This window comes from Patagioenas fasciata, chromosome 22 (assembly GCF_037038585.1).
Source record: "Patagioenas fasciata isolate bPatFas1 chromosome 22, bPatFas1.hap1, whole genome shotgun sequence".
In the NCBI taxonomy this organism is placed as follows: domain Eukaryota; kingdom Metazoa; phylum Chordata; class Aves; order Columbiformes; family Columbidae; genus Patagioenas; species Patagioenas fasciata.
The window spans coordinates 1,298,647-1,322,375 of NC_092541.1; the positions used below are offsets into that span (position 1 = coordinate 1,298,647).

General features: G+C 60.2%; 1 protein-coding gene across 3 annotated transcripts; it reads left to right on the top strand.

Moving 5' to 3' along the window:
• Positions 1–240: 240 nt before the first annotated feature.
• Positions 241–16,140, top strand: STAT3 (signal transducer and activator of transcription 3). 3 transcript variants are annotated; one of them, XM_065856523.2, is made up of 24 exons: positions 241–362; positions 5,935–6,081; positions 6,788–6,932; positions 7,069–7,167; positions 7,561–7,656; positions 7,743–7,824; positions 8,223–8,317; positions 8,526–8,677; positions 9,543–9,701; positions 9,804–9,896; positions 10,620–10,679; positions 10,909–10,938; positions 11,070–11,163; positions 11,245–11,292; positions 11,716–11,799; positions 11,882–11,980; positions 12,092–12,227; positions 12,345–12,397; positions 12,486–12,580; positions 12,875–13,014; positions 13,769–13,984; positions 14,177–14,219; positions 14,511–14,623; positions 14,711–16,140. In XM_065856523.2, exons 2-24 carry the CDS (start codon positions 5,954–5,956, stop codon positions 14,764–14,766), a joined length of 2,316 nt encoding a protein of 771 aa, XP_065712595.1. In that variant the 5' UTR covers positions 241–362; positions 5,935–5,953; the 3' UTR covers positions 14,767–16,140. The 3 variants fall into 3 exon arrangements, with proteins under 3 accessions (XP_065712595.1, XP_065712597.1, XP_065712596.1); XM_065856525.2 differs by having other exon boundaries at positions 13,769–13,981; XM_065856524.2 differs by having other exon boundaries at positions 253–362; positions 5,932–6,081.
• Positions 16,141–23,729: the final 7,589 nt, after the last annotated feature.

The following is a 23,729-nucleotide window of genomic DNA, read 5'->3' on the forward strand; positions in this document are numbered from 1 at the left end:
ACTCAGCTGGGTTTCCCGCATGGCCGTTCCCGGCAGTTGCCGCCCCCCCCGCCGCGCCGCCCCGCACCGCCCCCTCCCCAGCGCCGCCTCGCGGCGGGAGGCGGCACCGTCCGGGAACAGCCGCCACGGGCAGCCCCCCCGCGCCGCCGCCGCCGTGACGAGCCGCGGAGCGGCCGCGCTGATTGGCTGTCAGAGCCCGACCCTCGCGGGGCAGCGGAAGCGCTGCTTCGCCATTGGCTGCGCTCGGCGTGACGTGGCGGGGCGGGGCCGCGCGGGCAGCAGGTTTCTCGTCACTCGGGCAGGACCGACCGCGATCGCCGCCGGCACCGGGAGCCGCTGCTCCGCCCCGCCCGGGACCGCCGGTGAGCGCGGGGGGCGGGCCCGGAGGGTCGGGGCTGTGGGTTCCGGGGGACTCGGTCGGTGCTGGGCTCCGGGGCTGGTTGACACCGGGGAGCCGGTGTCAGGGCCGCGGGTGCGCAGTCCCCGGTGCCCCTCAGGGCTCGGTGCCGCGGCCTCAGGTGCCGATGTCCCGGGGGCGGCCCGGGGCGGGGAGTGGCTCGGCTCGGCTGGGCTGGGCTGCTGACCCCGCGGTGCTTCGGGCCCCCCCGGGAGCGGCTCCTGCAGCGCCCACGGGGTGTCCGGTGTTCGGGGGCGGAGAGCGCGGCCCCCACCGCACTCAGGGCGGTCTTTCCCGGGGGCCGGCACCGCGGATACCCGGCGGTTTCGCTTTTGCTGGGAGGCGGCAGCTCGTTGCCTGTGAACGGAGCCCCCAGCAGCAGGTGAAGGCAACGCTCCGTGCTCCCGGGGAGCTGTAATTAGGGAGGTACTAATTAACCTAATCCTCTGGTCTTACAGTAAACGGGATTTCTTTCCTTCCTGCAGTTCCCAGCAGACACAGAGCAAGTTTTTGCTGGGCAGGGATGGCTCCCAGGAGCTGGAGAGCTGTCAAAGCGCTGTTGTGGGCTCGGTGTGGAGCTGGGTCTGTTGGTGGGCTGTGCTTACACCCCACAACCTCCAACAGAGCGCTTGAAGCCTAAATGGAGAGGGCAGAATGTCTGGAGAGGCAGGGCCAGAGAAGCTGCTGCTTGGTCTGGTTTCCGTGAGGATTGGGGGTGGGATCTCATGCGGTCCGTGCAGTTTGAGGGTTTCACTGTAGGACAGCCCTTGGGCCACAAATCCGAGGTTGCCTGAGCGAGGCTTTGGGACAGATGTTGATGCAGCCCGGAATTTCCATGCTGATGAAATTACTTACAACTGAGAGCCTGCCCGGTCCTGGGCAGACCGAGGCTCCAAGACCTGGTTGGCACCTCTATCAGAGCGGTGAGCTGGGGCTGCAATGCTGTCCCAAGGTGGGGGTGACACCTGTGCCTGTTGGAGGGGCACAGTGGGTGCTGGTGAGGGTGGCCCCGCTCCAGAGAAGGTCCTGTCTGCATCCGTGGGACACTGACCCTGCCTGTGCGATGACCCCATTCCCACCTTGCAGGCTGTTGTTGTCACCGTCACTCCCCAGCGCAGCCTCATCTTCTGTTTCCCCCAGATCTGTCCAGTGACAAGGACAGCAGGGGCATGTGGAGTCCTCTACCCCACGGTGTTGAACACGTTACTGGCAGCTCCTTTGGCTAGAGTTACGTGTTGGGATGGAGCCTGGGGAGCTGCTGAGCTGCGATGAGGAGCAGCCAGTCGAGGTGTGGGGCTGATCAGGGAACTCCGTGGCTTCGAGGTCACCCAGAGCCTCCCTCTGCCCTGTCACCTTCTCCTCTTTTTGCAAATCTCTGCATTGCTGGTATGTTTTTCACCTCCAGGGCTGACTTTGAAAACAAGAAGCAGAGCCAAGTTCTCCTAATAGCCCATTCAAAACTCGTGCTTGCGTTTGCCTGGAGCAATTAGCTGCTTTGTTGTAGAACAGCCTGTGGATGGTTGTGTGGAAGCAGGGCAGCCTGGTACAGCTGTTTTTAGGAAAACTGGGGCTCCCATGAAGTGTTGTTGATGGTGTCTGTCATGGGCCTGTGATGCTCCCACTGGTGATAACTCTGTTAATGTGACCTGAGCAACGTTAGCGGTAATGGAGCTTCCTCCTGCTCCTGGCCCTGCAGGGATGGGGAATGTTATGGTCCTTCTAAGACCCCTCTAGTGATGCCCCCCGGAGTCATTGCTGCTCGTTGTGGGGGCACAGATGAGCGGTATTCCCAGGAGCACCCCAGAAAGCAGCTGAAGGCAGTTTGGGTGCTGCTTCCAGGGTGGGAGCCCCATTTCGAATAAGGCTGTTGGAGTGTACAGAGCTCACTCTTGTGCTCTGCCCTTGCAGTGGAGCTAAAGAAAGATGAACTTTACCTCTCGAGCTACTTTTAGCAGCTTCTCTCGGAGCTCTGGACAGCGTGTTTGCCGCTGGGCTTGCGTCATGTCGTTCTTGGCCCTGGCCACATCAGTTGCTCCCTGGCTCCGTTCCAGAAGCGGGAGGGGAGGCGAAACCACAGGGACGGGCAAGCCCAGGAGAATCGGAAAGGTTCAACCCTCAGATCTCGAAACCTCAGCAAGGGAGGCTTCCCTGTGGCAGGGCTGGGCTGGGGAGAGGCTCCTGCGTGGGGTTTTGGGGCTGAGAAGATCAGAGCTTTGCCAGTACTGGTGACAGTGGCAGTGAGGGGTGTCACAAGGACCCTTTCCCTCGGGGATGGTTGGTGCTTCAGGCTGCCTGGCTGCTTTTTGTTGGTGCTGAAGCCCTTTGGGAGGGAGAGGAGGCTTTTCCCAGCTGGTCCTGCCTTCCTCCATCCTCCCGACTCCGCCAAAGGACGGGTGGTCTCTATCACAGATCCCCTGACCGGGGCTGGATACACTCCTGTCACCCGCTGCGGCAGAGCTGTCTCTGTTGGTGTGAGCCTGCGTTCCAGCAAAACATATCTCGAGGCTCTTCCCTTCTCACTGCTCTTGCGGTGGAGCATGGAGGGTTTTCCAGGTCAGGTTCTGGGTTTAAAACCTCACTGTGATCTGCTGCTTCTGCCCAGAGATCCCCAAGGTGGGAACTGGAGGCAGCGGCGACACGGAGCAGCGAACATGTCCGACCCTGGGGCTCGTACATCTGCTCAGCAGCGACTTCCTTGGCTCCCCCGGCTGTTTGCCTCTCCGGGAGCTGCCTGCGGTGGGAAGAGGCAGAGCTGCTCGTGTTCTGCTGCCTGCTAGTTCTGTTTTTCAGGGATCAGTGCGGCTGTGCGCGGTGCTGGGGCCCCGGCGGGGCATCGGCTTCCTGCGGCCGCCGAGCATGTGCTGCAGCGGGGACCGGGAGCACGGGCTGCCGCGGTGGCTCGTCCTGCGGCTCTTTGGGGCAGTGAGAAGTGGCCAGTTCCCCTCCAAATGTTGCTGCTGGGGGATTTGCCTTTGGCATTTCGGTGCTCTGCACAGTGGGGCTCCGGTACTGCCCTGAAATACCCAGGTTGTGGCTTTCTTGTGGAAGAGCTTAGAATCGTTTTGGTTGGAAAAGCCCCTCAAACTCATTGAGTCCAGCTGTTCCCCCACCCTCGGCACTGCCCTATGTCCTGAGAACCTCATGTCCGTCTGTCCAACCCTCCAGGAACGGTGACTCCAGCACTGCCCTGGGCAGCCTGTTCCAATGCCCCACAGCCCTTTGGGGAAGAAATTGTTCCCCAGATCCAACCTCAACCTCCCCTGGTGCAACTTGAGTCCATTTCCTTGCTGAACCCCCCAGGTCCCTCAGCCGCTCCCATCACACTTGTGCTCCAGCCCCTCACCAGCTCCGTTCCTTTCTCCCCGCTCGCTCCAACACCTCAAGGACTTTATTGGTGTGAGGGGCCCAAAACTGCCCCCAGGACTGGAGGTTTGGCTTCCCCAGTGCCCAGCACGGAGGAACAATCGCTGCCCTGGGCCTACTGGCCACACCAGTGCTACCAGTTCCAAACAGGCTGGTGAAACGCCCCCATATGCTGGGCCACTGTCACAGTACCACGATAGGAAATGCCGTGGGCAGAGCTCACTGGGATTCTGGTGGCTTGTAGGTGTTCAGCTCTTTCCCATGGCCCATTATCTGTTGGTTTTTCACCCCAGAAGCGGCACCGCGCTGTTCACGCCTCCGAGAGCGAGCGAGAAGGGCTGTGAGCACTGTGCAGCTGCTGCGTGGGGGCAGAGCTGCCCACGCTGCTGCAGCCGGACAGACAGACAGACAGCAGCAAAGAGGTCAATCCCTGCACAACGGGGGCTCTCATGTGATGCCCCATTTGTCACCACAACCTGATGGCCCAGCTGTTTACGTTCGACAGCCGCAGAAAGCGAAAGCTCTGGGGTCGCAGTGACCCGGTGGCATCAAACCACGTCTTACTCGGAGGCTGAAGGAGCGTCTCTAGTTTACAGGCTCCTGCACAGCCAGTGTCTCTCTGTCTTTCATCCCTTTCACTTCTTGCTCCATTGAAAACGGACTCGGTTCACGTGTCATCCCGGAGCATTGAACCACAGGGTTGTTGTTCAAGGTGAATGTTTTTGGGACTGTTCAGCGCTGTGAAATTCTAAAGAACTCTTGAACTCTGTGTCAGGTGCCAGCATCTGTGTCCTCCCTGTATCTCAGTCCATGACAGGGTGTTCCCCCTTTCTCTTCTCTTACAAAAATCATCCACAAAAAACAGGGAAAGAGTCAGGTGCGGCAAACGTCAGGAGAGCACGACCCTTCTTGTGCTTCTTGGAATCTGCACAAGCACCCAGCTCCCCATCGAGGTCCAAAACTCCTGCCTGACGCTGCTGCGTGCCCAGGGAACTCTTATTGCTGTTAAACCTTCATCAATATCTGTCCTGCCTAATGAAATCCTGCCTGGCTCCTGCATGGAGCAGCTGCGCTCTCTGCAGGGCTGGGTGTGCTCCTGGTGGCTTTGCTGACTCCCAGCCCATCCTGGAGCCCAGAGCAGAGCTGATGACTCTTTGGAGGGGCATAAACCCCACCTGGAGGGGCGTAAATCCCACCTGGAGGGGCGGCACAGCCTTTTCCTCCCAGGCTCTGTGCACTGGGTGCTGCTCTGTGCCAGCCACTTCTCCCCCCTTGGCACCTCCTGGGGTGTTTGCTGTGATTTTTTTGCCTTTGCTTTGCTCCGTGGGGCTGCCCCCTCCATGATTTGCTCTGGCAGAGCCCTGATCTGAGCCTGGGGCTCGTGGCCGCTGCCAGGCCCTTATCTGCGTCCCCACGGCCCAGCTGGCGCGTCCCTTGCTGCAGTGACCTTTGGGATGTGCAAACAGCTTTCCGCAGGGCGGTGACGTTTTGCTCCGTGACTCCTCTTCCTGAGCGCAGCTCGCCGTCCCCTCCTTAGCCTTAGCTCCGTTTCCATCCATGCACGAGGCGCTAACTCGAAAATTGCTCCTTCCTTGTTTCTGTTGTTTCCCGGCAGTCTCCGCCTTCTGCACTTACTGTAAGCTCTGCAGATCCTTCCCTGCCTCCCGGAGCCAACAGGCACGTGTGCCTGGAAGACGCTGGCACCAGGTTAAAGCCGTGTACCTATCGCTGGTGACCTGCGTGCCCCAAATCCCTCTTTCCCACCATGGAAAGACGGTGGGAAAGCTTTGGGAAATGGTGCCTCCCTCCAGGAGAAAGCTTTGCCGAAGGCAGGCGGCTCCCATGCGAGGAAGCTCAGTGCTCACCAGGTTGAAGCTCAGCTCATAAAGCTGAGCGCAAAGCCACATTTCATGTGCTCGAGGAGCTCCTGCGTGGGTCTGTGGGTTTTGGTGACCTTAGGAGCTGCCTATGATGTAACTTTTACCCCTAGGCTGAATCTGTAGTGTGAGGAACAGCATGAAGTGATGCTTTAGAGCTGCGAAAACGAGAAGGGGTCTCCGAGTGGCCATGGTTCCGGCTCCATCAGCCCCTCCAGAAGTGGGACGGTGCTCAGGGCTCGATCCCTGTGGGCTCTGGGTGCCAGCTCTGAGCAGGTTGTGTGTCTGTCCCAGCAGGTCTCCGGAGCTGGCCAGGATGGCGCAGTGGAACCAGCTGCAGCAGCTCGACACGCGGTACCTGGAGCAGCTCCACCAGCTCTATAGCGACAGCTTCCCCATGGAGCTGCGGCAGTTCCTGGCCCCATGGATTGAGAGCCAGGACTGGTAAGGGCTTCGGGAAACACCAGCGGGGGACTTCACTGTAGCAGGGGTGGAGGAGCTTTGCCACTTTCCCTCGGCTCCTGGCGTGGCAGGATTTGTCCCTGAGGCTTGTGTGGGGCTCTGTGTGTGGTGTAAGACCCTGGATTGGGAGAAGGGGGAGCTCCAAAGCAGAGATGTCCCCATCCAGGGCAGACTTACGCTGGCCTCTGTTGTAAACGAGGTTGAGTCATAGAATAGAACCATAGAATCATGGGATAGTTTGGGTTGAAGGGACCTTCAAAGTTCATCCAGTGCCACCCCTGCCATGACAGGGACATCTTCACCAGCTCAGGGTGCTCAGAGCCCCATCCAGCCTGGCCTGGGATGTCTCCAGGGATGGTTCATCCACCACCTCTCTGGCCAACCTGGACCAGGCTCTCACCACCCTCAGGGCAACAATTCCTTCCTCATGTCCAGCCTGAATCTCCCTCCTTTACTTTCAAACCATCACCCCTTGTCCTATCACAACAGGCCCTGCTCAAAAGTCTGTCCCCATCGTTCTTATTGGCCCCTTTAAGCACTGGAAGGCAAAGGCTTGCTCCAGCCCTTGCTCTGGAGCAGGTCAGGAAGATGCTGGGGTGTTTAATTGCACAGGGCCGGTGGGTGTGAGCAGAGCCGCCCTGCGCTGTCCCCTGCCCGGGCACCCAGGGCTCTGCCCTCCCTCCCGCAGGGCCTACGCTGCCAGCAAGGAGTCCCACGCCACGCTGGTGTTCCACAACCTGCTGGGAGAGATCGACCAGCAGTACAGCCGCTTCCTGCAGGAGTCCAACGTCTTGTACCAGCACAACCTGCGCCGCATCAAGCAGTTCCTGCAGGTGAGGGGGGAAGAGCTGGTTTGGTGTGGGGGAAGCCAGTGCCTTGGCACAGCTCAGGGCCTGCAGCCTTAAACGATGCGGGGATCGCGGGAGTTACGCTGTGCGTGCTCACCTTGGGGGTCTGAACCTTTCACAGAGCAGGTACTTGGAGAAGCCGATGGAAATAGCCCGCATCGTGGCTCGCTGCCTGTGGGAAGAGTCGCGGCTCCTCCAGACGGCTGCCACCGCAGCCCAGGTCAGTGCCTGCGATGTCTTGGGGCCACCGTCCTGCGCTCGGTGATGTCAGGAAGCTCCAGCGCGAAGCTCCCCACTTGCTCTGTGTGGTACCAGTAGCTGTTTTGTGCTGGGGGATGCTCCACTGTGGAGCTGAGCGCTTCTGCTTGCCTGGGCACTCCCCGCCTGGGGTGGCTGTTTGATTTGTGCGTTTGTCTGTCCTCTCACCTGGGATGTGTCCCACACCCTGCACCGCACTGTGTGGCCCTGGAGCTAATGCTGCATCGAGCAGCTGGTCGCTCTGGCTTCTCTTAGCGAGGGGTGAAGTCCCTTCCTGCAAAACCTCCTCGGGTTGTGTGGGGGAGCGTCCCTGGGTCGTGGCTCTGATCTAATGCCCTCCTTGTCCCCTCTGCAGCAAGGGGGACAGGCAACACATCCAACAGCAGCTGTGGTGACGGAAAAGCAGCAGATGCTGGAGCAGCATCTGCAGGATGTGAGGAAGAGGGTGCAGGTATGTGTGTGCCGCACGGGCACCTTCTCTGTTCCCCACCTCAGTGCTTTAGTGCTTTGAATAATTCCACATCTCCTGCCTTGCAGGATCTGGAGCAGAAGATGAAAGTGGTGGAGAATCTCCAGGATGACTTTGATTTTAACTACAAGACTTTGAAAAGCCAAGGAGGTAATGGAAACTCATTAGCAGCTGGCAAAGCAAAGTGTGTTCCTGCAAGGAATCTTGCTGGAGGGCACGTTCCAGCCCTCCCGGTGCCTCCTCTCCGAGCAAGAAGGGTGGCTTAGGCTCAGGGCTTTTGCATGGCAATTAGAGAAACCTCCTCTTTTGTTTCTTCAACCAACACTGCCTCCAGGAGAGCTGACCCGGAGCTCTGCCTGGGAGCAGAGAGGTGGCATGTGGAGGTGACAGTGGAAAGCCAGCAAGGTGCTTGGAAGCTGTGTGAGATGCTCAACTGTCCATGGCTTTCTAGGGCCCCTGCTGCTTTGCAGTGGAAGTTTTTTGTGTGACGCTTGGGAAGGCAGAAGAGTCCATGTGCTTGGCTGAAGCTTTTTCCCCTCTCTGCACAGACATGCAGGATCTGAATGGAAACAACCAGTCAGTGACCCGGCAGAAAATGCAGCAGTTGGAGCAGATGCTGACGGCGCTGGACCAAATGCGAAGGGTACGTCGTACAGCTGGTTCTCCAGATCCCCTGGGGTGCAGCGCTGCCCTTTTTCTGGGGTACGAATTTGGTGTTTCTGCGTGGCCAAAACTGAGGGCAGCGCTGGGAACACAGCCCTGGGCGACTTCTGTCTTGTCTGTGAATGTGAATCTTGCAGATCTTGGAAGGAGTCAGAGGGTGGTGAAGGTTCTGCTTTCTTTTTTGGCAGGGGATTGTGAGCGAGCTGGCTGGGCTGCTCTCAGCCATGGAGTACGTGCAGAAGATGCTGGCAGACGAGGAGCTGGCAGACTGGAAGAGACGGCAACAGATCGCCTGCATTGGTGGCCCACCCAATATCTGCTTAGACCGGCTGGAGAACTGGTAGGAGCTGGTTGGGGGTGAACCAGTCACTGGAGAGGTGGAATTCAAACACCTGCAGTGGAAATGAGCTCTTGGCCTCTGGAAGGACAGGGAATTACTGGAGAGGGTGCAGTGGAGAGACACAAAGATGCTGAGGGGTCTGGTGGGAAAAGGCTGAGAGAGCTGGGGCTGTTGAGCTGGGGAAGAGAAGCTGAGAGGGATGTGATCAATGGATCAATATCTCGGGGTGGGTGTCAGGATGGACCAGACTCTGTTCAGTGGTGCCCAGCGCCAGGGTGAGGGGCAGCGGGCACAGACTGAAGCACAGGAGGCTCCATCTGAACACCAGGAGAAACTTCTTTCCTTTGCGGTGCCAGAGCCTGGCCCAGGCTGCCCAGAGCGGGTGTGGAGTCTCCTTCTCTGAGCCATTCAAACCGCCTGGGATCCTGTGTGATCTGCTCTGGGACCCTGCGTGAGCAGGGCTGGGGATCTACAGGGGTCCCTTAACACCAACCGCCCTGTGATTCTGTGAAATATCCTTGCAAAATGGCTTTATTATGCCCACACGTGTAGATATAATCCACTAGTCAGACTGATCCTCCATAGCGGGTGCCTGTGCTGGGATGGTCAGCCCCAGCCTGGGGGATTTTAAAGCTGCTGTGGGAAGGTCTTGGTGTGTTTCTGCACAACCTGGGCACCTGCAGGTTTCTTTCCTAATGCAGCCTTAGAAAAATGCACTGAGTTGGAGCCACAGACTGACTCTCAATGTCTGTTCTCAATATGGAGAACATCTCCCGCATGAGAGAGGGAAGAGGAGCACTTTGCAGGCTGGGTCTGTGCAGGGCCCGGCAGCCAGAGCTGACACCGGTTCTTCCTGCTCCCCTAGGATAACCTCTCTTGCCGAATCGCAGCTACAGACCCGGCAGCAGATCAAGAAATTGGAAGAACTGCAGCAAAAAGTGTCCTACAAGGGTGACCCCATCGTCCAACACCGGCCCATGCTGGAGGAGCGCATCGTGGAGCTGTTCAGAAACCTGATGAAGAGGTGCTGAGGGGGCTCTGGGTTGTCCCCTGATCACTGCCAGTGGCTGGGGGATTTTGCAGGGCTGGGCCTGAGATTTGACTGTGTTTTCTGCCTTTCCCACAGCGCTTTTGTTGTGGAGAGGCAGCCCTGCATGCCCATGCACCCCGACCGGCCCCTGGTCATCAAAACCGGCGTGCAGTTCACCACCAAAGTCAGGTGCGTCGCGGGCCCCTGCGATCCCACTGTGGTTTAAAAGACACGGAGATGAGATTCTCAGGGACGGGTCAGTGCCAGGGTTGGGTTAATGGTTGAACTCGATGAGCTCGAGGGTCTTTTCCAACCAAAATGATTCAATGAAGCAGTGACTCAGTGCGGGGCCGGCGGCTGCTGGCTGGGGCTCAGCCGCGTTCCTGGAGGCAGCGGGGTTCTGGTAAATCCCGCTGCGGGGGCGGGCGGCAGAAAGCATCAGCGTGTCCCTGGCCAGCTGCCTCTCAGCTGTCCCGTGTTCCCTGCCAGGCGCTGCGGAGAGGGGCTGCTCCAACACCAGGCTCTGCCTGGAGCTTCTTCACGAGCTCCCAGCTGCATCCCCGTTGTCCCCGTGGCATGTGGAAGGTGTTTGTTCAGAGCAGATGTCTGTGTGGTTTGGGCAGCCAAAATGAGGCTGTCCCAGGGGTCCCAAGGGAGCAGCAGTGCTGGGGACAGGTGTTGGGGGTGATGTGTCACAGCCTGGCGTGCAGAGGAGCTCAGGGATGCTGGAGGAGCTGCGTGATGCCACATTCCCGTGGGCTTTGCGGTATGAACCGTAGCGCTGCTCTCTGGGGGCACACACGCCACTGCTCTGCATCCAGCTGTTCTGCAGTCTGTGCCAGGTGTTGGGTCGATCTGGAGTTGTTTGGGTGTGCAGGATGTTCACGCTCACACTCTGCTGACTCCTTGCAGGTTGTTGGTCAAGTTTCCAGAGCTGAATTATCAGCTGAAAATTAAAGTCTGCATTGACAAGTGAGTTCTGTGCTCTGAGCTGGGGTGGGGTTACTGGAGCAGGGGGTTGTTCAGGCTCCATCCCTGCACCAAGGGCCAGTGTCACCCATGGTGGAAGGGTGACAAACCACGAGGGTTGGTTCCTGTGTGGGGGGACAGCCTGGGGGGCTGTGGGACTCAATGTCCAGCCTGTCTGCATCAGGGTAGCAGGGCCATGGCCATGACCGGGTGTCTGCCTCCTCTTTCCTAGGGACTCCGGGGATGTTGCAGCACTTCGGGGGTAAGTGCAATGTTTTGGTTTTAGTTTTGTTTTTATTTCCTCTCACTTCTGCTTTTAATCCTGGCAAACGTCCTACTGCACGTTTGCTCCCAGAGGGCCTGTCAGCCACGCCGTGCCTTTCCTCTTTCAAGGTCGCGGAAGTTTAACATCCTGGGGACGAACACGAAGGTCATGAACATGGAAGAGTCCAACAATGGGAGCCTCTCAGCGGAGTTCAAGCACCTGGTAGGTACCGTGAGCTCTGGGGCTGCTCCTGTCGGCGCCGTGCGTTGCAGTGTCGCTCCAGCCTGTTCCTTCTCTCGGCAGACCCTGCGGGAGCAGCGCTGCGGTAATGGAGGCAGAGCCAACTGTGATGTAAGTGCTGGGTGTGAGAGCCCTTTGCTGGCAGCTCTGCTCCTTGTCTTGCTCCTTGTTGAGCAGCTGAACCATGGGGGGAAAACAGGAGAGGGACCAGCCCCCTCCACCTGCACCTGAGCAGCGGTGCTGGGCCTGATCATAGAATCACAGAATCGTTTGGGTTGGAAAAACCCCTCAAAATCATTGAGTCCAACCGTTCCCCCACCCCTGGCACTGCCCCATGTCCTGAGAACCTCATGTCCGTCTGTCCAGCCCTCCAGGGATGGTGACTCCAGCACTGCCATGGGCAGCCTGTTCCAATGCCCCCCAGCCCTTTGGGGAAGAAATTGTTCCCCACATCCAACCTCAATCTGCCCTGGCTGTGTGTCAGGCTGAGAGCAGGTGTCTCCTACATGCTTATCACATCCTCTCCCATCCTAGGCCTCGCTGATAGTCACCGAGGAGCTGCATCTCATCACCTTCGAGACAGAGGTGTATCACCAGGGGCTGAAGATTGACCTGGAGGTGAGCTGTGGGATTCTGCCTCTCATTGCTGTGGGTCAGGGTGCAGAGGAGCCCTGGGAGATGTCACATCCTGTCTTTGCAGACCCACTCGCTGCCTGTGGTGGTCATCTCCAACATCTGCCAGATGCCCAACGCCTGGGCGTCCATCCTGTGGTACAACATGCTGACCAACAACCCCAAGGTAGAGCCCGGCTGGCAGAGCAGCACTGCAGGCTTTGGGACCAGAGTGGGGCTGCACCCGGTCCTGTTTCTGTCTCGTGTCTTGCTCAGGGTTGTGTTTTCTCTTGTGCAGAACGTGAACTTCTTCACCAAGCCCCCCATCGGGACCTGGGACCAGGTGGCGGAGGTGCTGAGCTGGCAGTTCTCCTCCACCACGAAACGTGGCCTCAGCATCGAGCAGCTGACAACGCTGGCAGAGAAACTTCTGGGTAAGCCAGTGTGGGTGTCCTGGCTGTCCCTGCTGTCCCTTGGGCTGTTCCCTGGCAGTGGTGGCTTTGGAGGAGCATCTCTATCTCAATTTTGACAGTCCTGTTCTTCTCCGCCAGGGCCTGGTGTGAATTACTCCGGCTGTCAGATCACCTGGGCCAAGTTCTGCAAGGTAGAGCTCCCTCTCTTCCCCGAGCGCTTTCCCTTGGCTGTTCCCTTCTTCCAAACCACGCTCACAGCTTCTGTGCCCTCTTCTTCAGGAGAACATGGCTGGCAAAGGCTTCTCTTTCTGGGTCTGGCTGGACAACATCATTGACCTGGTGAAAAAATACATCCTGGCGCTGTGGAACGAAGGGTGAGCCTTGGCCAGTGCCAGTCCAGAGACCTGAGGTTGGGCTGGGCTCTGGGAGGGGTCCCATAAACCCTGTCCTGATGGAGCAAGGGTGCCTTGCCTGGGTGCAAGTGGGCTCTTCCAGGATGCTTTTTCTGTCCAGGCTCTGTTGGCTGGTTCAGAGTGAAAACCCACTTGGGAATCCCTAAAATGTTGATGCCCAGGTGCTGCTGCTGCCTGACGCTGTCAGGGTTCATATCCTGGGACATCTACCCTGGCATCCTGTCCCACTTGCTCTCCTCTCTTCCTCACACCCAGATACATCATGGGCTTCATCAGCAAGGAGCGGGAACGAGCCATCCTGAGCACCAAACCACCGGGAACCTTCCTGCTGCGCTTCAGCGAGAGCAGCAAGGAAGGCGGCATCACCTTCACGTGGGTGGAGAAGGACATTAGTGGTAGGTTCCTTTCCCCACGGGTGCTGTGTCTTGCTCAGCCGGCGTTCCTGGCTCTCAAGGGGGCTTGAAACCCCGTGATGAGACATTTCACAGAATGCCAGGGGGTTCTGGGGTTGCAGGGACCCCTGTAGATCCCCAGCCCTGCTCACGCAGGGTCCCAGAGCAGATCACACAGGATCCCAGGGGGTTTGAATGGCTCAGAGAAGGAGACTCCACACCCGCTCTGGGCAGCCTGGGCCAGGCTCTGGCACCGCAAAGGAAAGAAGTTTCTCCTCGTGTTCAGATGGAGCCTCCTGTGTTTCAGTCTGTGCCCGTTGCCCCTCACCCTGGCGCTGGGCACCGCTGAACAGAGTCTGGTCCATCCTGACACCCACCCCGAGATATTGATCCATTGATCAGATCCCTCTCAGCTTCTCTTCCCCAGCTCAACAGCCCCAGCTCTCAGTGTCTCCTCATCACAAAGATGCTCCAGACCCCTCAGCATCTTTGTCCTTGTCCTGACAAGCCCTCTCCCTGGGTTAAATCTTTGAGCGTGGATGCCCTTTGCTGGTCTCTGCCTCCTGGGTGTCCCTGCCCATGTGCTGCAGTTTTCTGTGGCCTTGAAGCCGCCTGCCCGGTCCCTGTCCTGCCCCACAGTCTGTGGGGTGCCTGCTGGGGCTGATCACAGCACCAGGGCCTTGTCCCTGCTGCTCCGGGCGTGTTTGAGGAACACGAAATGCGGTGTCTTCCCCTGTGTGAAATTCTCCTCGTCCAGGGAAGACCCAGATCCAGTCTGTGGAACCTTACACCAAGCAGCAGCTGAACAACATGTCATTCGCCGAGATCATCATGGGCTACAAAATCATGGATGCCACCAACATCCTGGTGTCCCCCCTGGTTTACCTGTACCCGGACATCCCCAAGGAGGAGGCGTTTGGGAAGTACTGCCGCTCCGAGAGCCAGGAGCACTCAGAAGCCACCGACTCAGGTAGTTGTTGACTTTCTGTGCTCCCGTGCGGCGGGTGGCTCCAGGGACAGTTCTGGTGGCAGAGCTGTCACCAGCTGGGATCCCGTGTCCCCAAAGGGCACAGCCGCAGCGTGGGACCAGCGGGGGGGTCGCAGGGTGGGCGCTGGGGACAGCAGCGTTCCTCCTGCGGTGACGAGGCTGCTCGTTCCTCTGCAGGTGCCGCTCCGTATCTGAAGACCAAGTTCATCTGTGTCACCCCGTGAGTGTTTCTGGGGCGTCTGTGAGCACTATGGGGGGGAATTTGAGCAGTGGGGGTTCTTTCCTGGTGCCATGAGGCTCCCAGTGCGGGCAGGGGGACGGCGGGGGCTGAGCCAGGCTCTGGTTCACTGCCCAACCCACCGGCCCCGGCTTCCCCTCCCGTGGCCCCTTTCCTCTGGGACCGGCTGTGCCGAGCCATGGGGCCTGGCGGGGGGAAAAGGGGGTGTCGGAGAGCCCAGGCCAAGCCCTGATCCTGAGCTTTGTGCTCTTCTCCCCTTATTCCCTCTGACAGCACCTCCTTCAGCAACACCATCGACCTGCCCATGTCCCCGCGCACCCTGGACTCGCTCATGCAGTTTGGCAACAGCAGCGAGGGAGCGGAGGCCAACGCCGGGGGGCAGTTTGGTGAGTCTGGGGGGGACGCAGCACCCGGGGGGGCTCCTGGCTGTGGCCACACACGGGCCCCATAACCCCGGCCGTGTCTCCCTGCAGAGTCGCTGACGTTTGACATGGAGATGACCCCCGAGTGCGCTTCTTCACCCATGTGAGCTGCTCCCCCAGCGCTCGCAGGGCCCCCCCAGGACTCGGAGTTCCCACCTCCACTGAACCCCCCAGTCTCACCCTGCTCGGTCACGGCTGTTCTGGTTGTTCCTCAGGAGGAGCTGGGGACTGAGGTCCTTGTCACCAATTCCTTGTTTGACCCAGACGTCTCTTTGGGGGGAGGGGGACTGAACCTTTTTCTATTTCCTTCCATAACAGATTTTTATGATTATTTTGCTCATTCAAGTGCCTATTAGCCTCCGATCGTTGTTACAAATGCTTCTGCAGCCCCAGCCCCACTGTCTAAAGCTGCTTTTCTGACTGCTAGAGTCCAAAAGCTCTTGAAGATCTTAGGAGCCTGGATTCACCTCCAGGCTCCGGAGAGGGGATCGGCCGCTCCTGCCCTCCCCACGGGTTACCCGCTGCCATGGGGTCTGTCCCTGCAGCCCTCCCAAAGCTCATGGAGGTCTCTCCTCTGCGCACTTTTGTCCCTAAATTTGGTGAGGAGAACCAGCACGGGGCTCGGAGCTTCTCCTGGTCGCAGGGAGTTTTGGTGGCCGCCCTGTGTTTGCCACCGACTTCCTGCTCCGGGCACCGGGATCCGGCTGGCGCCAGCAGCCCCGGTGCTGCTGCTGGGACAACTGGTTTCCCCGCAGTGCGCAGGCTGCCCTGGGGCAGGGACGTGTCCCAACACCAGTGCGGGCCTGTGAACATGCAGCGTGTGCACCTGGGGTCTGGTTTTGGGACCTGGGTGTGAACGCAGAGGCTGCTCTGGCCGTGGTTCACCCCGTGGCCGGATCGCAGCTGCGTTCCCCTCGCCGTGCCGAATTAGAGCCTGGACCACCGGGGGAGGGTGGGGGGCTGCGGGATCCAACATGACCAGCAGCGGGTGGCCTGGCCTGGCCCTTTTCCCTCCTATGGGGCTTCTGATGTCCCGGGCAGTGGGTTTGCAGCTTCTTGGGGGCTTCATGTGGCATTTTTGTTGAAGGTCGGTCGTCGCTGTTAAGGTAGGAGGTGGCAAGAGTTGAAGGGAGCAGGATGGATGTAGAGAGAGGGTGTTACAAAGGGCAAGTTTCCTTGCTCGGGGGGTCGAGGAAAGGTGGAAGCTGCGCTGGCCGGTGCTTGTGGGTCCGTATTTACCCTCCTGCCCTTTCCACGCAGTGGGTGTGCGCAGGACAGGGAGAGGCAGGGTGGACAGGATGGCCCTGGGAAGCTGGGGATGGGGACCGTGCCCCTCACTCGCCCCCGCGCAGCCCCTTCCATCCGCAGTCGCCGTAGCCCCGGGCAACATTCGACACTGTAAAAAAGTTTTATTTTTTTGTATATTTTATTGCTGTATCTACAGGCTTTAAACTTTCTCCGAAATAAAGGCTCTGAAGCGACGTGGCTCTCGGGGTGTGAGTTCAGCTCTGTGCCTGCGCCGCCTGCCTTTACCCCGCTCCGGGAAACCGGGGCCTCTTGCAGCGAAACGCTGGCCCTGACGCCAGCGCTGCGGTTTGCTCGGCGTGAACCAGCCGCCCCCCCTGCCTGCGCCGCTGCCTGCGCCGCTGCCTGCGCCGCTGCCGGGCGCGCGTGGGCCGCCCGCGTTATCGGGGCGGGCAGGGCTGTTCCCCGGGGAAGCGGGGGCTGCCGGGGGGTGTATCGCCCCGCCACAGCCCGGGGCTGCTCTTTTGGCAGCGCCTGGCTCTCCTCTGCTTGTGTAAAGGAAGCTCCGGTGCCAGCGTGGGAGGACGTGGTGGTGCCCAGGGCTCTGCTCCCTGCGCTGGTGACACCCGGAGCTGAATCGGGACCCCTGCGGGTGACTCTTGGGGGACTCCGGGTGGAGGTGACTGTCCCCTGTCCCTCGGTTGTGGCTGCTGGGGGGACCCACTGCGGTCACATCTGCAGCCTGGGGCTGTCCTGCCCTCTCGTGGGGACACGACACGCTGGAGCTGGCACTGTCCCCTGCAGGGACAGACCCTCTGCAGCCCCCAGGCTTGCCCCTCGCTGCTGCCCTGGGACTAAGGGGCCCCAGCTTTGCTGGGGTCTGTCCGCCTGTGTGTGTCTGTCCGCCTGTGTGTGTCTGTGTGCAGCTGCCTGTACAGCACCAGGCTCCGCACCGCCAGCCTTTGCGGAGCAGCAGGATCATCGCAGGCCAGGAGCGAGGGAGATTACTGCTCTGTCAGGGCAGGATTAGCAGGGGGATTTCTTTTTTTCATACAGGTCACAGTCGATAAATCCCTCGCAGCCCCTGTGGGACCGGCTGAGCTGGTTTGAGGTGCTGGAGGTGGCCTCGAAGCCTCCGGTGCCCTCCCCACCCCCTGGAACATCCTGCTGGGTGTTGAGCAGAGTGCTGAGGCCATTGTGTGTCCCTGCCATGGGAACCAGCCTTTCCCCCCGCCACCACCCTCCGTGTCACCATCAAACCAAACCGGGGCTCTACATGGAGCCACCAAACCTATTGCTGTCCCTAAGTCATCGTGCTCCTGCTCCCCGCCATGGGCACCAGCGCGGCCCCAGGGACCCCCTCCCCTTCCCCATCAGTTCCCAGCCGCAGGATGGGGTGGAAAACCCCCAGAACAAGGAATTTTCTTACCGATATGCAAACCCTGGGGTTACCGCAACCGTCTGCTGTTGGGAACGCGGCGTCCCCTCCCCTGCTCCTGCCGATAAGTCGTTTCTTATCTCCCTGCACCCACATGCCCGCTGCGTCCCTGTCAGAACCTGTCCTGCTCCCCGGGGTTACCGGGGCAGGCTGGCCCTTCGTTAACGGGGTTAATTGGCCACTGATCCATCTCGGGGGTTCTCCCGGTTTTGGGTGCTGCAGCAGGACCCTGCTGGGGGAACGGGGTTGTTTGTGGCTGCGAAAAGAGGTCACGGGGTGGCTTTGCTCCTTCCCTCCGGGGCTGCGCAGTGGGGAGGGAGCGCGGGCGCTGTCTGAGCCAAACGTGCGGAGGGATTAGGGGTTTCCAGAGGCGGATAAGCCGCTTGGGACGCAGACGCTTGCGTGACGGGAACGCGGCAGCCCCGTGGGGACCAGCAGCCGCCTGCCAGCGCGGCCGCGGGCTGCGGGGAGGCAGCGTGGGGTCCCTCTCAGTCTCCCTTCTTTCACTCATTTCTTTAATTCCAACTCAAATGTGGGCAAACGTAGCAGTTTCACCTACGATGAAGTTCACACTAATGAGCATACTTGCTTCTAAATGTTCTTGGCATCGTGAATCAAAAGTGATTTAAATACTCTGCGTAATAGGGCCTCTAAAATTTCATACTGGCAGACGCGCTGGCATTGGATTCAAATTTGTGGGGAATGTTATTAAAAGCTTTCCAGACAAAAGGCACCATTTTCTGTTGAGATCAGACATCGTCGTCCTAGCAGCTGGATATTGCGATTGTTAATGGACTCGATGATCTTAAAGGTCTTTTCTAACCCGAATGGTTCTGCGGGATGAACCTGCAGATGCGGATTAGAGGGGCCACGGCACAGTGGTGGTCACGGCCCCAATCCCCAGGGCCAAGCAGCTGAACTAGAGGTGACATGAGGGGGGTGGGAGGCAGAACCCCCCCAGGGGACACGCTGGGGGATCCTTCCTCTATCTTCCCGCATCTCTGCTGTTGCAATGACCCTGGTGGCTCCAACAAGCCGGAGAAGCCACCACCCCAGATCTGCGCCCACCCTCCCATGGGGCTCAGGCAGGAGCGATTGAGCGCTGCTCGGTACCTGCTGGATCCCCGGGGCAGGCGGGCAGCGCCATGTCCTCCTCCATCCTTCCTCGGTCCGGCCGTGTGCCGCGGTCACGGCGACCAGGGAAGGAGCGTTGGGATGCTCTGCTCTGTCCATCCAAGCCTCCTCCTCCCCATCACGCCCTCGTCCAGGGCGGCTCCGGGCCGAGCTGCCGAGCGCAAGCCGCGGCTGCCCGAGCCAAATGCCATCCCGGCTTCCCAACGCTCGTAAAGCAGCAGGCAAACATTGCATCACTCTCAAACTTTAATACGCAGCAGAGCTGAGCCAAGCAAGGTCTCGGCGGTGGCACCGCTGCCAGGTGTGGCAGAGGTGAGACCTGGAGCTTGGGCACAGCGCGGTCCCCAAGTGCCACCCTCTGCTGGCCCCGCCAGCGGCCGCCGTGCCCGAGGGATGTGACCTCCCGGTCCCCACCTCACGCCGCTGTCACCTCCTCCAGCACCAGCTGCCCGGCCCTGCAAGCGGGTTCAGGGGTGCTCTCACTTTTGGGTTCCTGCTTTCAGCCCCCTCGTGCTTCCTCCTCAGCGCCAGATGCCAGTTCCCATTCCGTTTGGCCCAACACCACCCCGTGCTCGGCTGTGCCACGTCGCACCGGGACCACAGCCCGTGCCGGAGGGCAGAGGCCCCGGCTCTGCCGGCAGAAGCACCGTGGGGTCTCGGTGCCACCGGGGTGGCCACAGTGCCACGCAGTCCTGGCCCCGGTGAAGCCGCCGCTGATCGGGGTGGCTCGCAGCAGCGTGTTTATGGCAGGAACCGGGGACCGAGCGGTTACTGTGGCAACCGGGGCTCTGCCGAGGGACCGCGGGGATGCGCGGTGCTGGGGGCCGACTGCAGCACCGGTGCCCCCGCTCCTGTCACCTCCCGTCAGGTGGGTGCGAGATGCTCGTGCCCTCGGTCCTGGGGGCTGTGGGTGCCGGCTGGGCCCCCCGCGCCCCCCGGGGTGCAGCGGCGAGGGCTCCGGTTCCCATGGCAGAGCCAGCCTGGGTGTTGCTGCCCGGTGTTTTACAGTAGGCAGAAGCCTGGTTGTTTTTTCTGGTCTGGGTGGGTGATGTGAGGGGACAAAGAGCCTTTGCCCGGGCAATAGCACTGGTCGGCTGCCAAGACCAAGCTTTGCTGGGGTTGCTCCCAGCCGTGTCCAAGTGGTTAAAGCAGAGGTTTCCTGTGGAAGTTCCCCCTTGGACAATGCACCATTTCCCAGGTTTTTCAGTGGAACGGGTCCTCCTCTCCCACGGGCACAAGCTACTGCAGGACAACCCCGAGCTGGCGATGAGCTCCTCGGGAGACCCCCGTGTGTCCCCCGCCTTCACCTGCATGTCAGCTCCATCCCCAGTTTTGTGTCCTCTCCCTCCCGGTGGGGTCGGAGCCCTGCGGGATCCATCCGTGCCGGCTTTCCCATGGGATGTCCCTTCACGTCTTCAGCAGGAAGCCATTTCTGGGGTGGCCGCAGCAGAACCAGCCTGGCTGGCTCCAGCCGAACGTCTCTGCGTCACGGCCGGGCCCCGGGGGACAGCAGGGCTGCTCCCTGTGCCCAGCGGCCACCCCAGCTTTGACAGCACTGGGTGCGTCCCCCTCGCCCCGGAGGAGGATTTATGGCCTTTGTCAGGGACGCTGGGACAGGACATGCCTGGGGACCAGGACAGCACCTTCCTGTGTTGGGGACAGACCCACGGGAAGCGGGACCACGGGGCGATGAGCCGGGGACGGCGCGGGTTGGAGACGCAGGAGCAGCTCCAGTGCTGGGACACCCACCACGGGGGACGTGGCAGCAGCTCGCTGAGCCCACGTGGCCGAGCCCGTGACGAGGTCCCTGCCCGTGGGTGCTCACACCCGGTGCAGAAAGGGTTTGGGGACATGGGGACGGGCAGGAGGTCGCTGTGCCGGGAGCTGTGAGTCCCTGATGCCAACGCAGCCCTGCCCAAGCTTCACCCCCACCGCGCTTGAAACCGAGTGGGAAAATACGAAGCTGTGACTAATTTGGGGATTCAGCTGGTTTTCATTAACTGGGCTGGATTATCACAATAGGGTTTTGTGGCCTCAGCACGGATCTGCGACAGCGTGGGAGCCCAAGCGGGGACCAGTTGTGTGTGGGATGCTCAGCAAGGTCTCCCACGTCCCTGGTGAGCTCGAGGGGACGGAGCAGAGGCTGCGTCCTGCCCGCAGGTGACACGGTGGCCGCGTTGGCTCTTTGGTTGAGCACCAAGCCCCGTGTGTCCCAGGACGGGGGTGAGGAGGAGCCCCGACTGCGGGATGTGCCGAGAGGGCTTTGGGAACGGGCGGGCAGCAGCCGCAGCGTTGGGACCTCTCCAGGGGCTGCCTCAATAAATGCTTCCACTCCTGAGAAATAATTAAGACCCTCGAGATGCCACTTAGAGACGAAGGCCGCGCTGCCCGCGCTCCTCACGCTCCTGCTCCAAACACAGAGGCAATTTTCTAGGAAATCAATTACCAAGCCCCATGCTCCCCCTCTCCCCTGAACGCACAGCGTCACTCAGCATCCTGTTGAGCTCATCTGAGATGACAATGTGTTTGGCCACAGCTCAGCCTGGACGCTGTTTACCTTCCCAAGGGCTTTTTGAGACTTTCCGAGGACCGATGCGAGGGAGGTCCTGATAAAAGCAGGGACCCGGCGGTGCCAGGAGTTCGCTGGAGTTGTGGGACACGGAGAGGGAAACACCGGCCATGCCCAGGGAACTTCTCCGGTGTTTGCAGAGCCCGTCCTGCCAGGACAGGTCGTGGGGCTGCCTGTTGCTGGGGGGGGGTATGGCATGGCACCCTTGTCCCCAAGAGTGTCCCCAGGAGTGTCCCCAGTGCAGCTGCCATCAGGGTGGTGCCAGAGCTCTCTCTCCATTGCCTACCGCTGCAGCCACCATTCCCCTGTTCCCTTCCTCCCTCCAAAAAGGGAAAATCTCCCTTGGGTAACACCCTCACCAGCCAGCTCCGAGTTTTCCTTGGGATCCATTTGAAATGAAACTGATTTGATTTCATTCCGTTCACCCTCCTGGCGTGGAGCACTCACCACCTTCATCACTGATTTCTTCCCCCTTTTTGTTTATCCCCCTCCTACCAAAAAGGGGAGGGAGAAGCTGGAGGGGAGAGGGAACAGAGGATGTTTTGTGTGCATATTCCAGCCTTCCTGAGCGCATGTGGCCGTGCGGGTCTGTGTCACGGGGTCTGCGGCCCCGGGACCCGTTGGGTGCAGCCAGGGGTCCGGCAGCCTCGGTCCCTGCGTGTGACCTTGATTTGGTCGGCTGGGGCAGCCGGTGCCCGGGTGGCTCCGCCGATGGGTTCTGTGGGCCAGGAGTTGTGAAAGCCGCTTGTCCGCGTGATGCAACTCGAGGGAGCATGCGCGTCCCCGACGGGGCAGGGAGGGCAGGCGTGCAGTCCTTTCACCGACTTCCCCATTCCTTTCCTTCGTCTTAGTGGGAAAAGATGGTGTGGGAGATGCTGGCCCCACGCTGGGCACCCGTCCCCGTCTCACTGGGGTCCCGCCTCACGTCCCCATGAGGTCTGGCGTGCCATGGAGCACTAGGAACGGCAGCCAGGGCTCCGCTGGCCGCGGCTCACAGCGATGGCAGCCCTGCGCGCACGAGATGCGTCCCGAGCATCATGCACAGGCGACAAAACATTTGGTGGGAGCTGCTGGAGCTGGAGCCCTGGGCTGTCCTGTTCATCCCGGGCTGCTCCGGGCACGTAGCGAGTGCTGGAGGGGTGGAGGCGAGCCAAAAAGCAGCGGTTTGTGGCCAGCATTTGCACGGGAGCAGGTGCTGGGGTGGCGCCTGCTTGGCCTGCAGGTATTTACCTCTTGGACACGTGGAGCTGGGCTGGGCCGTGAGGAGCTGGAGGTGGACGGGGGCTGTTTGGGGGTGGCATTCGTGCAGCAGAGCCCCGCAAGCCGTGGTGACACGGGCAGGCTGCGGCTTTGCCAGGTGGACAAGGGTCCCTGGGTGTCCTGATGTGTTCCTACGGTGGCTTCCAGGGCTCGCGGTGCCCCCGGGCTCTGCGTCCCTGCCAACCAGCTCCCACGCCTGCATGCTCCCGGAGGAAAGAGGAGGACTTTAGTACAATAGGTATTGTATTAAATAGGTAATAGGCAAAATATAGACAACAGGTAAAAAAAATGAAGAGGTGAGAACTTGGGATGCACTCTTACACAATTGCCAAGCGATTCGCAATTGCAGGTGCATTGACTGTCTTGAGAACAATCCTGCCCCAGCGAGGAGACCCAAGCCCGTCTCTATGTGATTCTATGTATGATTCTACTGATTCTGTTCTATGATATGGTTGAATTCTATGATTCCATTCCATGTTTCTCTCCCAGCTTCCCAGGGCCAGCGCTGGGTCCCTGCCAGCCCTGGGCAGGGGTCACTCACACTTCTCCCAGGCCGGAGGGGGACGGCACTTTGTGTCTGACGAGTTTCCCTCCCGAGTTTTTTTCAGGCCGCAAGAAGATTAACTGGTAATGAAAGCGAAAGCCCAGGAGATCCCATGCGGCTGGCGAGAGCGCTCGAGCAGAAACGAGCACACCCAGTATTGCTTCCTGCCCAGCCACCTCCCCTTGCAGCCACCCACTGCCTGGGCTGCCCCATCGCCCGGGGTGACCCAGCACCCTGGGGTGCCCCATTGCCCTGGGGTGCCCCATCACCCTATTTGGCGCAAAAGCTCCTCAAACTGGTTTTCTGATGGCTGCTGCCACCATTCCCTGTCTGGGGGATGCCAGAGGAGCAGATAGAACCTCAGGTCTCCTTGCAGCTCAGGAGATGGAGATGCACTGGTACCCATTTCGCTGCCTTCGCCCCCAGCATCCTCTCCCCGCTGGTGTACGAGGCTGTGGCAGCAGTGGGGACCTGGATACGATGTGGATCCCAGTCGTGCAACGTGGCCTCACGGTGTCAGCCCGGATGCAATGGGAGAGGGCATCTGCACCCAAACATGGGAGCCGAGGGCACGTGGGGAGTCCAGGTCTGGCACAAGTGCTTGGTCAGAGCTGATTAAACCATTTCTCACACCAAGTGCCCTCCGTATACCCATGACCAGAAGGGAGGAAGCCTGCGGAGCTGGAGGGAGCCAGGATGGCGGCGTTACTCATCCCAGGCTTCACAGAATGGGATTTCTTTCCCTCGGACTCACGTGCAAACCCGGGCAGTGCCCGCACGGCTCCCACGGGAAACCCGTTCTCTCTGAGCGCAGGAGCTGGCGCAGCCTTTGCCACGAGAGGTTCGGGGCGAGTGGGAGGCAGCCGGGGCCTGCAGGCAA